The 16,368-nt window shown below is 42.8% G+C and overlaps 1 protein-coding gene across 1 annotated transcript in view; it reads left to right on the plus strand.

The window, feature by feature from the left end:
- Arg2 (arginase 2) overlaps positions 1 to 16,352 on the plus strand; it is a 35,267-nt gene extending 18,915 nt beyond the window's left edge. Inside the window, exons 3-8 of the mRNA XM_045154248.1 lie at positions 7,397 to 7,574; positions 10,331 to 10,490; positions 11,525 to 11,619; positions 11,802 to 11,906; positions 13,139 to 13,275; positions 15,953 to 16,352. Of these exons, the coding sequence (XP_045010183.1) occupies positions 7,397 to 7,574; positions 10,331 to 10,490; positions 11,525 to 11,619; positions 11,802 to 11,906; positions 13,139 to 13,275; positions 15,953 to 16,158 (881 nt within the window). The 3' untranslated portion in view covers positions 16,159 to 16,352. The remainder of the gene's footprint in view (positions 1 to 7,396; positions 7,575 to 10,330; positions 10,491 to 11,524; positions 11,620 to 11,801; positions 11,907 to 13,138; positions 13,276 to 15,952) is intronic.
- The last annotated feature ends 16 nt before the right edge of the window (positions 16,353 to 16,368 follow it).

The raw sequence follows: 16,368 nt of genomic DNA on the forward strand, positions 1-16,368 counted from the left end.
CACTCATCTCAGTTGTCACTGTTAACCATTCCTTCCTTATTGAAACTGGCACTACTCCCTCTAGTTCTAACTCAGGTTCCTCAGCCACACCTTTTTCTACTTATCCCTCATGTTAGTGTGCTCAGGAACCTATTTTTGGTCTTGTTTTCTGTCTTGATTCCTGGTCTGTGTATTCCCCTGGCCCCACCAAGTCCAGTCTTTCTCTACAAGCTTTATCTCTAGTGCTTATTTCTCTAAGCTCCAACATGCATATGTGGTAGCTACCATGCATTTTCTCTTTTTTAATATTTATTTTTATTTACTAGTGACAGAGAAAGAATGGGCACACCAGGGCCTCTAGCCACCGCAAACGAACTCCAGACGCATACGCCACCTTATGCATCTGGCTTAAGTGGAACCTGGAGAGTTGAGCCTGAATCCTTGGGCTTCACAGGCAAATGCCTTAACAGCTAAGCTCTCTCTCCAACCTAACATTTTCTTTTTAATACTATGGAAGCATAGTGAAAGTGAAGCCCTAAGCAGTAGCACCAGCTTATATATCAGTCATGAGTCATTGTCAGCCATATGGCAGTGTTTTCTACCCTCCTTCCAGAAAAGGCAAAACATACATATGCTGTTTCACCTGCAAAGATTTCATTCTGGCCAGGGAAAGATGGCTTAATGGTTACAGTGCTTGCCTATGAAGTCTAAGGACCCATGTAAGCCAGATACACAAGGTGGCACATGCCTGTGGGGTTCATTTGCAGTGGCTGGATGCCCTGCCATGCCCATTTTATCTGCCCCTTTCTCTCCAAAAAGTAAATATTTTTTCCCTTGTTTGTTTTTTCAAGGTAGGGTCTCACTCTAGCTCAGGCAAACTTGGAATTCACTGTGTAGTCTCAGGGTGACCTCAAACTCACTGTGATCCTCCTATTGCTGCCTCCCCAGTGCTGAAATTAAAGGTATGCACCACCACACCCAGCTAGTTTTTCTTTATCACTTAGCTTGTCTTTATTTGTAATTGCTCAGAGCAAAAAAAAAAAAAAAAAAATCCTGAGGTAGGGTCTCACTCTAGCCCAGGCTGACCTGGAATTCACTATGTAGTCTCAGGTGGCTTCAAAGTCATGATCCTCCTACCTTCTGCCTCCTTAGTGCTGGGATTAAAGGTGTGCACCACCATGCCTGGCCAAGAAAATCTTCTTTAAAAGATTCCATTCTGTTTTCAAAATATACACAGAAATTTTTCCTTTTTTTCTTAAATTTATTTGAGACAGAAAGAGACAGAATGAGGCATAGCAGGCCTCTAGCTACGGCACATGAACTTCAGATGCATGCGTCACCTTGTGTATCTGGCTTATGTGGGTACTGGACCACTGAACTTGGGTCCTCAGGTTTCACAGGCAAGCACCTTAACCACTAAGCCATCTTTCCAGTCCTCCTTTTTCCTATCTTTAAAGATAAGGTCTTGATGCGTAGCCTTGGCTGGCCTGTAAATTGCTGTATCATGCTGGCTTCAAACTTGCAGTTATGATCATCCCTCTATTTCCTGAATGCTGGCATTACAGCTGTGCATCATCATGCCTAGATGAAATACTGTAATTCTTTAAGACCTAACTACAGTGCCATTATCACATCTAAAATTAAAATCAGATATCTGGTTTTAGGTAATTTCCCAATCAATGCAGAAGACCTCTCCACACAGGTATTAAGAGAAAAACAAAACAGCTTTGTTGAAGTTAGTAATAAACCAGAATGTGTTGTCTCAATGGGAATCTGCCAAGAGATTAGACAGAAAAGTCACCTTTTCATTTAGTCAAGCAGTTATAACCATTTCATAAAAGTTTCAGAATCAACAAAAAGTTAGTGCTTAAGATCTGACAAAGCCTTTTAATGTTTTGTTTATTTGCAAAGAAAATGGGCATGCCAGGCTCACTAACCCCACCACAAACTCCAGATACATGCACCATTTTGTGCATCTGCCTTTACATGGATACTGGGAAAAATCGAACCTGGGTCATTAGGCTTTGTAAGCAGGTTCCTTAACTGTTGAACAATCTTTCTAGCTCCCACACTTTGGGCAGGGGGGCAGTATTTTATACTTGAGCTTTAAATAAGATCTTTTATGGCTCACACATGTGCATGCATATGGTGTGTTTGTCTTACAGGTTACTTGTAAAAGAATCTAGGTTATTTGCAGTATCTTTTTGGATTTTTCAGTTCACTTCCCCAGGTATTCCAAGTTGTTTTTTTAATTTGTTTCTGTCTCCACACATTTTCAATGGGATAGTCAAGTGCCAAAGTGTCTAAAACAACTGAGTGTCCTTGTTATCTTTTCTCCCCCTTCCTCTTCCCTCTCACCCACCCTCTCTCTCATGCTTGCTCACGCGCTCTCTCAAGGATTAACAGGCAGGTGAGCTAGAAACAGCTTTCAACTGTCTTGCATACCCCTTTAATATCTGCAATCTGTTCTGACCCCTCTCTTCTCCAGGCCACTAGACTGGCTAAGATACATTTGCAATGTGAGACTGGGGATGTGGTTTAGAGGTTAAAAATCCTTGCCTAACTTGGACAGGGCTCTGTGTTTGTTTGATCCTCAGCATGGCAACCCCTCCTCTCTAACCCTAAACAAAGCATTAAAATGAGTACTGATTTGAAACTTTAAATTAAAGTGGAGGCAACAGGGAAGCTGTTAAATGACTTCTGCTGGCAATATACCCATTTAGAACTCTCCGTGCACTCATCTCTTCACAATCTTCCTCACGAGCCTTTGACCAAGCAAACTGTTCTGTATTCTGTGCCTCTTCCAAGTCCTTCCTCTCCCTTTCATTCATGGCCAATACCTTCAAGATTCAGCTATAGTCTCTTCTGAGAAGCCCTCACTGCTCTTCCCTTCTCTGGTCTGCTTCCTCCACACCCTGTGTAGACGATCTATCCAGGACTGGACTGTCACCTTCCCATGTCTGTCTGCTCACCAGGCTGTGAGTTCCTTTTGTGTCTGTGTACCCAGGACCTAGCTAGGTACACTGAGCATAAGAAGGGGGCAAAACATCATAGCTCCGTCTTGTAACTTCCTTCCCAGTGTGACTCATGGGATTTTTGCAGGTCACCATCTCCTTTCTCTCAGTAACTAACTGCTCAGAAGCCCAGTGGTTTCCCAGATTTTCAAGCTAAACAGTAGCAGGTAATAATGGCTAACTCCCCACCCCGCCCCTTCTGAAACATGTTTTGAACCAGTATGTGAGCAGATAATGACGTTTTCAAGGAAAGCTGATTTCTAGTTACTTTATATAGATGCTACATTATTCTTTTAAAATTCAAACTAGCACAGTTCACCTTACTGGGGATGTAGTATAGACATATAGGGCTTGCCTAACATGCATGAGGCCCTAGCTTTTATTTTTAGCACTGCCAAAAAAAACCGTTTTTGTAGGAGCCAGGTGTGTTGGCGCACGCCTTTAATCCCAGCACTCGGGAGGCAGAGGTAGGAGGATCGACATGAGTTCAAGGCCACCCTGAGACTACATAGTGAATTCCAGGTCAGTCTGGGCCAAAGTGAGACCCTACCTTGAAAAAACAAAAACAAACAAAAAAGTTTTTGTAATGCAGTAGCCCCTCCCTCTTTTCTTATTCCTGGCCATTACCAATACCTTCAACATTTAGCTGTGGCCTGTTCTGAGAAGTCTTCCTGTTTGTCACTGGCTTAACCAATTTCATCTATGAATAAATTTATGCTAGTTAAGATCAAACTTCTACTGTTAAGGCTGCATAAAATAGGTGTGGTCATGTTTTGATCTGAGGTGGTGGAGTCTTTTCTTCCCTCACTACAAAGAGGTGAATTGTGAATAGCAAAAGTAGAAAAGCCTTCCTGTGTGCTCCAAGAGTTGTCATAGCACTGTCATTAGGCTTTCAGAGAATTTCTGTTCCAAGAGTTACTTCCTACTGGCCTTGCTGGTCCACACCTTTAGTCTCAGCACTCAGGAAGCTGAGGTAGAAGGATCTAGGAGAACTGCCATGAGTTTGAGGCCAGCCTAGGGCTACAGAGTGAGTTCTAGGTCAGCTTAGGCTAGAGTGAGAACCTACCTCAAAAAAAAAAAAAAAAAAAAAACCACTAATTTCCTGGTCTTTATAGTCCTGCATAGGGGTAATAGAAAATTCAAGCTGAAATCAAAAGTTATTTCACTGAGAAATCAGTGGTATATGTTGGTTACTTAAAGTGTTTTTACCAGAATAATGAAGCCATATTTCAAACAGGTTTGGGGAAGTCCTAAGTTTCATCAGTTTTAAAGAAAAGAGAAAGAGAAGGATGGCGAGAAAAACCACAAAGATGCCTCATCCAGTTGTATTCTGTACTAGTAAGCCAGTCCTCATTCTCTTGGTAATCCTTATGACCTCTTTTAAACAGCAGTGTGGCAAGACAGGTTTAAGTTGGTGAGAAGTCCTCACTCTTCTAGGAAGTCCGATGCCAGTAGGCAGGGAGACTTGCCAATTGCAGAATCCAGCATATCACTTAGCTTCCAGGCCTTTCAGTGTTTACTCCACTTTGAGTCCTGAGTAGTATCAGGTTTCAGATTCCTGTGCAGACTCCCTAGGTGTCAGTCCAGGCTCTGGGCTGCAGCTCCCTATCAGAGCTGGTAACTGTCAAAGCTGTAGTCATTAGTCTGATGTTTCCCTTTAAATCTTTTTTTGAGCCAAGGCCTAACCTAATGATGTTTAACAATAGCATGTTTGGGGCTAGAGGGGAGACCTTGCAGTTAAGGCCATTTGCCTATGTAAACCTCAGGACCCATGTAAGCCATATGCACAAGGTGGTGGGTCTGGAGTTTGTTTACAGTAGTTGAAGGCCCTGGTGTGCCCATATTCTCTCTCTGTATCTGCCTCTCAATTTTTATGTTTTGTTTTGATTTTTGAGGTAGAGTCTCACTCTAGCTCAGAATGACCTGGAATTCACTATACAGTCTCAGGGTGGCCTTGAACTCACGGCACTCCTACCTCTGTTGAGTGCTGGGATTAAAGGTGTGTGCCACCACCTCCAGCAATAAATTTTTTAAACTATATTTAAAAGCAGAGAGAGAAGAGTGGGGAGAGGAAAGAGAATTGGCATGTCAGGGCCTCTAAGTGCTGCAAATGAACTCTAGATGTATGTGCCTCTGTACATCAGACTTTTATGTGGGTACTGGGGAATCGAACCTAGTCATTAGGTTTTGAAGGCAAGCATCTTATCTGTTGAGCCCAATAAAATAAAATAAAAATTTTTAAACTCAGGTTTGTTGCCATCTTTCTCTTTGGTTAGATTTGAGAAAGATGATCAGCATATTAAGTCAGCAGATCTTTGTTTTTTCAGAGCATCTTAGCAGTCTTGTGGACAACCCTTCTTACCTCTCATCCTTACCCTGTCTCTGCTGGAACCAGGCCACTAGCTTGCTATCCACTGGTGCTTAGAGGCTGGCCTGAGTTTGGCTCAGGGGGTATGTTACTGTCATGAATCACTGATACTCTAATCTGTTCTCTTTGGACAAAAAGGACAGATGTGACTGGAAAACCAATGCTAACAGCAGGAAACAAATCACTAGCATTGCGAGTCATGTTACTATTTAGAGCTAAATTTTAGATTGTTTTATATTTAGCACTTTTTTAACTTCTGGGATCACATTAGTGCAGATGAATCTAACATCATATATTGTGTGGTCTTGAGGTCAACTCTGGTGTTACAGTAGACAAGTCTGAAGTGACTGGCCAGAACCCCAGGTCACCTTCCATCCGTGAACCCCTAGTGCCACTCTTTCTGCTCTTACACTCCTCAGGCAGTCTTTACTACTTGGAGAACACCTGCCTGGTACAGAGCCAACAGGAGAGCAAATGAAGGAGATGAAGAAGATGAAGTAGAGCAGTATGTCTACTTGCATGAGGCTTTCTTTCCCTAGAATACCAAACTCATTTTGGAGACCATATAAAGAAGCAAAGAGGTGTTTGAGAGTATCTCTGTATTTTAATGGTGGTGACTAAAATAGTTCACCTAAGTAAGTCTTCATTTTGAATCTTGAATTAAGTCCTAAAGTCAGGTTTTGGATTTCTACTGAATATAGTTGGAGGGGCAGAGTCTCACTCTAGACCACGTTGACCTAGAATGATGAAACCAGAAAAGGATGTGAGAATTAGCAGGTATCTGTAAAGTGCCTAGCACAGTGGGTGTGTGTGTGGACACAGACAACTATGTTCTATTTCCTTCTTTTCTGTCACTGGCTTCCTGCTGGGATTCACTCACAACTCCAGAAATAGAAGTGCTGTCCGCAGACACAGCTAAGGTCAGGCAGGGCTGTTCTAATGTCTTCCTCACCACTGGTTACATCATCCTGTTGGATGCACTTGTATTTTTGTTCCTCTCTCATGAAGCCTGCAGAGGTTTATCAAGGCCAAAGGTAACACATGGGCCTGAAAGATGAGAGTAGTGTTCAGCGTGTTTTACTACTAGTACTTGGGACAAAAGGAAAGTGGCAATGTCAGTATATAAAAGTGGAAGTGAAAAATTGAGAGAATGGGGCTGGAGAGATGGCTTAGTAGATAAGGAGCTTGCCTGTGAAGCCTAAGGACCCAGGTTTGATTTCCCCAGGACCCACATAAGACACATGGTAGTGCATGCTTTTGGAGTTTGTTTGCAGTGGCTGGAGGCTCTGGCATGCTCATTCTTAAAAAAAAAAAAAAAAAAAAAAAAGAAATTATACACACATATATATATTATTGAGAGAGAATGGGGACACCAGGGTCTCCAGCTGCTGCATATCAACTCCAGACGCATGTGCTACATTGTGCATCTGGCTTTCATGAGTCCTGGGGTATCAAACCTGGGTCTTTTGGCTTCGCAGACAAGTACCTTAACTACTAAGCCATTTCTCCAGCCCCTGGTGTGCCCATTCCATCTGCCTCTTTTATTTCTCTAATTTTTTTTAATTATTATTTTTTTTTAAATTTTTTATTTATTTGAGAGCGACAGACACAGAGAGAAAGACAGATAGAGGGAGAGAGAGAGAATGGGCGCGCCAGGGCTTCCAGCCTCTGCAAACGAACTCCAGACGCGTGCGCCCCCTTGTGCATCTGGCTAACGTGGGACCTGGGGAACCGAGCCTCGAACCGGGGTCCTTAGGCTTCACAGGCGAGTGCTTAACCGCTAAGCCATCTCTCCAGCCCTCTCTAATTTTTTTAATTTAAATTTTTTTTCAAATGAGAGAATGCCTTCAAACTGGTCTAAAGTACAGCTGCTGCATGCTAGGAAGATTGAGATTATCTGGCTAGTCATGTGATGTTTTGAATATTCTGTGATAAAATGAGTATGTGTACTTTATACTGCAAGTTACTATTTATGAGAGACCAGCAAGAGTCAGAATAGCACGTGCAGCTCATTTTGTCACCCCATTTGTTTCAGGCTGTCACATAAAAGACTTCGGAGATTTGAGTTTTACTCCCGTCCCCAAAGATGACCTCTACAACAATCGAGTAGTGAATCCCCGCTCAGTGGGCCTTGCCAACCAGGAACTGACTGAGGTGGTTAGTGGAGCTGTGTCAAGTGGCTACAGCTGTGTCACCGTGGGAGGCGACCACAGGTAAGGGGGCTGAGGGGCTAGACTTCATAGTACTTGGGCTTACCGCTGGCTTTTTTCAGTGTCCCACCTAAAAAAAATACCTAAGAAAGAGGGCATGTGTCTAGCACAGCAAGTGTAGAAGCAGGCTAAGCCAGGTTTTTGAGAAACAGTCTCAGGACTGACATTGGCTATTTGGAGAACTGATAGGATCCATCAACAGGCCGGATTTAGGTGTTACGGGTACTTCTGTTCATAGATTTGTTAGAGATCACTCTTAGACATGGGAGTACATTTTCTGTCTCTATAATGTGGACCCTAGGTGACCAATGTGATCAGTCCTTTGCTCTTTGCTTACTGGATCAGTAGGTTCTTTGCAAAGGATTTGTACTGCTGGTTTTGTAATTTATGATTAGGACTAAATGAAATAAATCCATGTGAAATGAGACTGAAAAAGATGGGCTAGGGAGAGGCTCAGCAGATAAGAGCACTTGCTGTGCACACATTAAGATCTGGGTTGGATCCTCAGCACCCATGTAAAAAGCTAGGAGTGGGCTGGAGAGATAGCTTAGCAGTTAAGGCACTTGTATGAGAAGTTTAAGGATCCAGGCTCAATTTCCCAGTATCCACATAAGCCAGATGTACATGGTGGTGCCTAAGTCTGAATTTGTTTGGAGTGGCTGGAGACTCTGATGTGCCCATTCTCTCTGCCTCTTTCTCTCAAATGAATAAATAACAATTTAAAAATTAAATTTTTTTAAAAGCCAGGAGTGGTCAGAAACAGGAGCAATGCTGGGGCTATCTGGTCAGCCCAGCTGACAGAAAAAATGGCAGCTCCAGATTCAGGAGACTCCGTCTCAAGGAAACAACTGGAAGAGCAGTAGAGGAAGGCACCCAACATTCTACTCTAGCCTCCATACAGGCGCACAGAGTATGTGCAACTGCACACACATTTGCATACTCCATACAGCCACATGTAAAATTAAAACTGGCTGGGGAAATGGCTTAGTGGTTAAGGCTCTTGCCTGTGAACCCGAAGGACCCAGTACTCATGTAAACCAAATGCACAAGGGGGCACATGTGTCTGAAACTCATTTGCAGTAGCTGTCAATGCTGGCACACCCATTGTTTCTCTTATAAATAAAAATAAAATATTTAAAAAATAAAACTGAAAGACACTGAATTCTACAGATTTGAAGAGGAATGGGTCAGCCTGGGCTATGGTAGTCCTATCTCACAGGGGAGTGTGATATGAGCTAAGCAGTAAAGGTTTGGTTAGGAAAAAACTCAAGTACTGGGAGCACATACAATACATTGTTAGTCCTAATGATGAGGTAGATATGGTTTATCTAGTTGATTGCTGGAAGCTCTGAAGGACAGAAGTCAAATGATCTTTTTTTTTTTTAATTTTATTTTTATTTATTTATTTGAGAGCGAAAGATGGAGAGAGAAAGACAGAGAGAGAGACAGACAGACAGACAGACACAGAATGTGTGCATCAGGGCCTCCAGCCACTGCAAACGAACTTCAGATGCGTGTGCCCCCTTGTGCATCTGGTTAACGTGGGTCCTGGGGAATGGAGCCTCGAACCGGGGTCCTTGGGCTTCACAGGCAAGCGCTTAACCGCTAAGCCATTTCTCCAGCCCTCAAATGATCTTTTTTAAAAATTTATGTTAGAGACAGAGGGAGAGAGACAGAGTGAGAATGGGCACATCAGGGCCTTTAGCCACTGTGAATGAACTCCAGACACATGTGTCATCATGTGGATCTGGCTTATGTAGGACCTGGAAAATTGAACCTGGGTCCTTAGGTTTCACAGGCATGTACCTTAACTGCTAAGCCATTTCTCCAGCCCTAGATGACTTTTTCAGGGCCCAGAACCAGGAAGCAGCAAAGCTGGGGTTCAAATTCATTCCTCTTTTCAGATCCAATCTAACATTTTTCACCGAAGTGCTCAGAATTCTTTAGATGGCTATCAAAAGTTAAACCTTGGGGCTGGAGAGATGGCTTAGCAGTTAAGGCACTTGCCTGCAAAGCCTAAGAACTCATGTTTGAATCTCCAGGTCCCATGTAAGCCAGGTGCACAGTGATATATGTGCACAGTGTTGCACATGCACACAAGGGGGCACACACACCTGGAGTCCATTTGCAGCGCTGAAGATTCTGGCATGCCCATTTCTCTGCCATTTTCTCTCTCAAATAAAAAAAAATTTGAAAATTTGAAAAAATTAAACCCTGGGCTGGAGAGATGGCTGATTTAAGGTACTTGACTACAAAACCTAATGACCCAGGTCCAATGCCCCAGTGCCCAAATAAAGCCAGATGCAGAGTGGGACACGTATCTGGAGTGGCTAGAGTCCCTAGTGCACCCGTGCTGCTTGCAAATAATTTAAAAAAAAAAAAGCTAAACCTGAGCCAGGCATGGTGGTGCATGTTATATGTCATATACTTGAACTTTGAAGTCATTTTCTGGGCCAGAGCTAACAGATCAAATTAACATGGATTTGGGGAGCAGCAATGACAACTGTCACATTGCAGGGACAGCCAGTCATCAACAATGGCATTTAAATGGCTTCACCTTTCTCCCTTTGTTTAAGGTCTAACCCGTTCAAAAGTTAATCTTGGGGAACTTCAACTGAAGGATTTTTATCTGACCGTAACCTAGGCTTGGTCCAGGCCCTGACTTTGCCCTGAGGACACAGTATAAGCTATGTTGGCCAAGGTTGTTACTGGGGATGCTTGCCAAGCAGAGGGCCTTTAAGATTATTTGTTCTTTGCAGCCTGGCAATTGGTACAATTAGCGGTCACGCCCGGCACTGCCCAGACCTCTGTGTCATCTGGGTTGATGCTCATGCCGACATCAATACACCCCTGACCACTTTAACAGGAAATCTCCATGGACAGCCAGTTTCATTTCTCCTCAGAGAACTACAAGACAAGGTAAGTGGGCCAAAATGAGCAGGTGAATGTTTTGCTGGTTATTCTGGGGTTTTGTTTGGGTTTTTGAGGTAGGGTCTCAATCTAGCTCAGGCTGACCTGGATTTCACTATGTAGTCTCAGGGTGGCCTCAAACTCATGATGATCCTACCTCTGCTTCCCAAGTGTTGGGATTAAAGGTGTGTGCTACCACACCTGGCTCTTGTCCTGGGGTTTTAGGAATCTAGTTAAACACAATTTGGGTTGAGGTTGTCCTGGGACTTTAGGAGTATAGTTAAGATTTTGGTGGAGAGTGGCTTACCACTCCTTCATTGGTTCAGTAAGGGCCAGTCTGCTAGGTACTAGGGGTAATAAAGATGACTAGACTGTGGGTCCTGTTTGGAGGAGTATGGGGTGGATTCATAATCCTTTAGGAAGATAAGACGGTAAGAGGCAGTAACTAGTGACGGATACTCCCAGAGCCAGAGGACTTCTTGGTTAGAGACTTCTAGTCCACACTCTTAGGCACACCAATTTAGAAGCTAAGGGACACTGTGATTACCTATGGGTTAATATTTTTCTGAGCCCTTCAGAAGCCATGGGAGTCCATGTTAAGTATGACAGAATATGTATAACCCTTTCCTCAGTGAAAAAACAATGTAAGCCAGGACAGATAATTTATCAAAGATTTAGGAAAGATTATTCACTAAAGCAGGAGTCATTCAGATATTGGCAACTAGTCTGTGCCTTAAGAACCAATCTATCCAGTTCAGTAATGAGCAAAGGAGTACAAAAGGCTAATCAATATACTCCAAGATTTAGATAAGTTAGTGAGAAACCAAGATCACCCTAGATTTTTTTTTCATTTTTTTGAAAGAGCTGTATATTTTGCAGCTGCCTTCCTGAAACATTTCCACTTGTGAGTTTTCTTTCCTAGCTCAAGTATGTTGCTTTACATAAACTATGGACAGAAGAAAGTCCAGTCCTAGAAGCAAATGGAAATTATCTTGGTGAGAATAAGAATTTTTGATTAATCCTGCTCATTCCTCTTTTCATAGGTACCCCAACTCCCAGGATTTTCCTGGATCAAACCATGTATCTCTTCCCCAAACATTGTGTACATTGGCCTAAGAGATGTGGACCCTGCTGAACAGTAAGTTGATGCAGCAGAGTTAAGCTGTGGATCTGGCCTGGCCACTGAGTCATTTTAGAGTTGATGCTTGACTTAATCTGTTGTAGGTAGATATAAAGGAAAACGGAAAAAGAAAAACCCCCAAAGCCCTAAATTTAGTTTGTTCAAACTGTTTGTTAAAGATTCTTTCATTTATATTGTAGTTTTATTTTAAAGAACTACGACATCCAGTATTTTTCCATGAGAGACATTGATCAACTTGGCATACAGAAGGTTATGGAACAGACATTTGATCTGCTGATTGGCAAGTAAGTAATAAAAACATATTTACTTCTAGATCTCAGGGAGAGACAGGGCAAACTCCCCAACAGTAGTACACTTAAGTCTGACTTCAGCATAGTTACTCACAAGTACATATAAAATTCTCATGTACTTCCAAAAGGCAGAATATGAAACAAATCATGTTTTCTTCTGGACTTGAGAAAGGGTTTCCGTTTAGTTATTGCCTCAATCCCTCCCATCTCATAATTTTTTTTAAATCCTTTTAATGCTTCTTTTGAGATAAGCAGCATAGGTTTTTTTGTTGTTGTTTAGTTGATTGGTTTTTGTTTTTTTCGAGGTAGGGTCTCACTCTGGTCCAAGCTGACCTGGAATTAACTCTGTAGTCTCAGGGTGGCCTCGAACTCTCAGCGATCCTAACTCTGCCTCCCAAGTGTTGGGATTAAAGGTGTGTACCACCATGCCCAGCTCAGCATATTGTTTTAATGGGCCTATTCTTTCTAGCCTATGTGGTCTCATTCTAGCCTCAGACCTGAGTTTATATTAAGCACAATCAAATGCTAGTTTAAAGAGCATATTCCCAGGTTTCCATCTGGGTGATTAAAGTCAGAATTGCCATCTGGTAGTCTGCCATTCCCTAAGCTGTTAAGAAAATTAGTTACTTGGTATAAGGTAGTATATGTTAAGTTTCAGCCATTGGATACTTGCATTCATTTAAAACTGGAATATGGCAGGGCGTGGTGGCGCACGCCTTTAATCCCAGCACTTGGGAGGCAGAGGTAGGAGGATTACCATGAGTTCAAGGCCACCCTGAGACTACAGAGTTAATACCAGGTCAGCCTGGACCCAAGTGAGACCCTACCTTGAAAAAACAAAAAACTGGAATATGGTAAATTTGGAGAAATAAAATCATAATTATGCTTAGCTGCTGTTATACTCAGGTAATAAAAACAATTATAACTCAAATCGAGTTATCTTAAATTGGTATGTCAGAGTCCAGTCTTACAAAGGTAGAGTTGCCTGCACAAGAGGCTGATTGCCCAGGGTAAGCCAGAAATATGCACTGGAGTTTGAGGCATGCAGAACAAATGGCATTATCATGAGGTACTCTGCTACTTAGTAATTTCTAGGAAGAGAAAAACATATAAACACACTGAATTTACAAAGTGTCAGGACCAACAGCCACAAAAATCAAGAGCTGTGATCACACTGACAAGACGAGAATAACCAAGTACGTATTCTCTGCCCTCTTCCTTTCCAGAAGACAAAGGCCTATCCACCTGAGTTTTGATATTGATGCGTTTGACCCTACTCTCGCTCCAGCCACAGGAACCCCTGTTGTTGGGGGATTGACCTATCGAGAAGGCATGTATATTACTGAAGAAATACATAATACAGGTGCGTGGCAGCTGCACTTGCAGCCTGTTAACTATGTATGTAAAACATACTGGTTGCGCCTTGAATGGTGGCATACACCTTTAATCCCAGCATGTGGGAGGCAGAAATAAGAGGATCACTGAGTTTGAAGGCACCCTGAGACTATGTAGTGAACTCTAGGTCATCCTGGACTACAAGACCCTACTTGAAAAATCAAAACGATAATAATTTGAAAAATGCTGGTCTCGTTTGCAGAGGTCTCTAATTCAACTGTCACTGCAAACTAACCTTTTGTAGCTCAGTCACCTGGCTAGGTTAATAAAGGACATAAATATCTAGAGGCATGTTGGGATTTGGATTCTACCCAGATATGCCAAGGTACTATTGGGTACACTTTCTTTTGTTTTTGTTGTTTTGTCTTTGTTTTTCCAGGTAGGGTCTCACTCTAGCCCAGGCTGGCCTGGAATTCACTCAGTATTCTTAGGGAGGCCTAGAACTCATGGCAATCCTTCTACCTCTGCCTCCCGAGTGCTGGGACTAAAGGCATGTGCCACCACACCTGGCTTGTTCATATACTCTTAACAGAAGAACAAATTGCCAGATAGATGCAGTTCCATGTGTTGAAATGTTTACAGGTAGATTAAGGCAAGGCCAATTTCTACTTTTGTAGGGCTGGGGATTGAACCCATGGCCTTGTGCATGCTATGCAAACACTGTCCTACCAAGTTATTCCCATAGTCCCAATTTTCACTTTTTACGCTAATAAGAGGTTGTTGGTTTACTGGGAGTTGAGAATTTGGATTTAAGACAGACTGTTTTGGAGACAGGAAGGTCTCATAGTCCAGCTGAGCCTTAACTATGTAGATCAGGGTGAATTTTGAATCTGAATCCACCTGGCTTCCCTTCACAAGTGCTGGCAAGTTACCACACCTGGCTTTTGGCATGATCTATTAAGTTGGACAGTGTCTTGGTCTTTTTTTAAATATATTTATTTGAGAGAAATACATGGGGGCAGGGAATGGGTGCATCAGGGCCTCCGACTACTGCAAACAAACTCCAGGCGCATGTACCACCTGTGCACCTGCCTTACAGGGGTCCTGGGAAATCGCACCAAGGTCCTTTGGCTTTGTAGGCAAATGCCTTAACTGCTAATCCATCTCTCCAGCCCTGTCCTGGTCTTTCTAAGTCTTGTAGTATAGCTTGCTTGGAACTTTCAAAAGGACTGGATGATGGACAGAAGAACATGATGAATTCTGGATCAATAGTGGCTCTTGGAGATTAACTCAGACTTGTTTGCAGTTTCAATTCTGTAAAACAGCTCCTGGCTCTTTAGACTTCTGGAAATGAACTTGCAAAATTTTAATCAGTTGCCACATAATGTTCTATATAACCATTTCATTAAACTGAGGTATATAAAGAAACAGACTCCAGGTCAAAGTCTGTAAGGAATCCATGACTAGCTAGGATGAGACAGGTATCAAGTCCTAAGGCATGCTAGAATTTCTCCTCAGGCAAGTAATGGCTATATCTGACAAAGATATAGTCCCATAATCATAAATATTGACAGTGGTCTTTTGGTTAGAAGGTCAGTCAGTACTTGAGCTCACCTCACTCTGGAGAGGCAGGAGGAATACAGCCTGGGATGTACAGCAAGTCCTTGTCACCAAAAAAAGTTGTAGCAATAACTACATTTCAGGGCAAGTGGTACTATAAGAACTACTGAGGAGGCTGAAGATGTGACTCCACTGTGAAGTATGTGTTTCGTACGTGCAGGACTCTGGGTTCATACATAGCACAGGGAAAACAAAACAAGGCCTGACACCTGGGCCTGTTGGGATAGCTTAACAGGATAGATTTGTTTCACTACCTTCAAGGTTTCTTCCAGTCCTACTCTAGCATACTATTTTCTGTTAGATTTGGTAAAAATGAGGTCCAAGGGCTGACAATGGGCAGTCTTACAGTGGAAATTGACTTGCTTCTTCAGGCACAATGACTGCCATCGAAAGTAGTAGCCAGGGAATTTCAGGAGGTTCTTTTTTGGTTGTCTTGGTTTTTGTTCCTGGTTTTGTTTTTTTTTTTTAATGTGAGAATTGGTGCACTAGAGCCTCTATCCACTGAAGTTGAACTCCATGTGTACACCACCTTATGCTTATGGCCCCTTAACCCCTAGGCACCATCTCTCCAGCCTGATGGGTTTTAATTTTCAAGGTAGGGTCTTACTCTAGCTCAGGCTGACCTGGAATTCACTATGTAGTCTCAGGCTGGCCTCAAACTCATAGCAATTCTGTATCGGCGTCATAAATGCTGGAATTAAAGGTGTGCACCACCATGCCTAGCACAGAGAACGGGTGCAGCAGGGCCTCTAGCCACTGCAAACAAACTCCATACACATGTGCCACTTTGTGCATCAGGTAGATACTAGGGAATTGAACTCAGGTTGTTAGGCTTTAACTGCTGAGCCATCTATCTAGCCTGAGGTTTTTTTATCAATATTTTTTATAATATTTGAGAGAGAATGGGTGCACCAGGGCCTTCAGCCACTGCAAATGAACTCCAGATGCATGTGCCACCTTGTGTACCTGGCTTTATGTGGGTCCTGGGGAATCAAACCTGGGTCCTTTGTCTTTGCAGGCAAGCACTTTAACTGCTAAGCCATCCCTCCAGCCCCACCTGAGGTTTCTATACTTCATTCTTCCAGGGCTGCTGTCGGCACTGGACCTTGTTGAAGTCAATCCTCAGCTGGCCACTTCAGAGGAAGAAGCGAAGGCCACAGCCAGCCTCGCAGTGGATGTGATTGCTTCAAGTTTTGGTCAGACAAGAGAAGGAGGACATATTGTCTATGACCAGCTTCCTACCCCAAGTTCACCAGATGAGTCAGAAAATGAAGAACGTGTGAGAATTTAGGAAATACTGTGCACTGGCACCTTCTACAGTGGGCATTCCAGAGTTGCAAAGCATTTTAGGAGACAGATATTAAATGGCTGTCTGGGTCAATACTGCCTTAATGAGAACATAGGTGCATTCTCACAATTGCAAACTTCTGTTCTCCATTATGGTAACCAATACTACTACTGTAAATGCATTTTTTTTTTTTTTTTTTTGCTGCTCACTAGG

The sequence above is a fragment of the Jaculus jaculus genome, chromosome 7, assembly GCF_020740685.1.
Source record: "Jaculus jaculus isolate mJacJac1 chromosome 7, mJacJac1.mat.Y.cur, whole genome shotgun sequence".
In the NCBI taxonomy this organism is placed as follows: Eukaryota; Metazoa; Chordata; class Mammalia; order Rodentia; family Dipodidae; genus Jaculus; species Jaculus jaculus.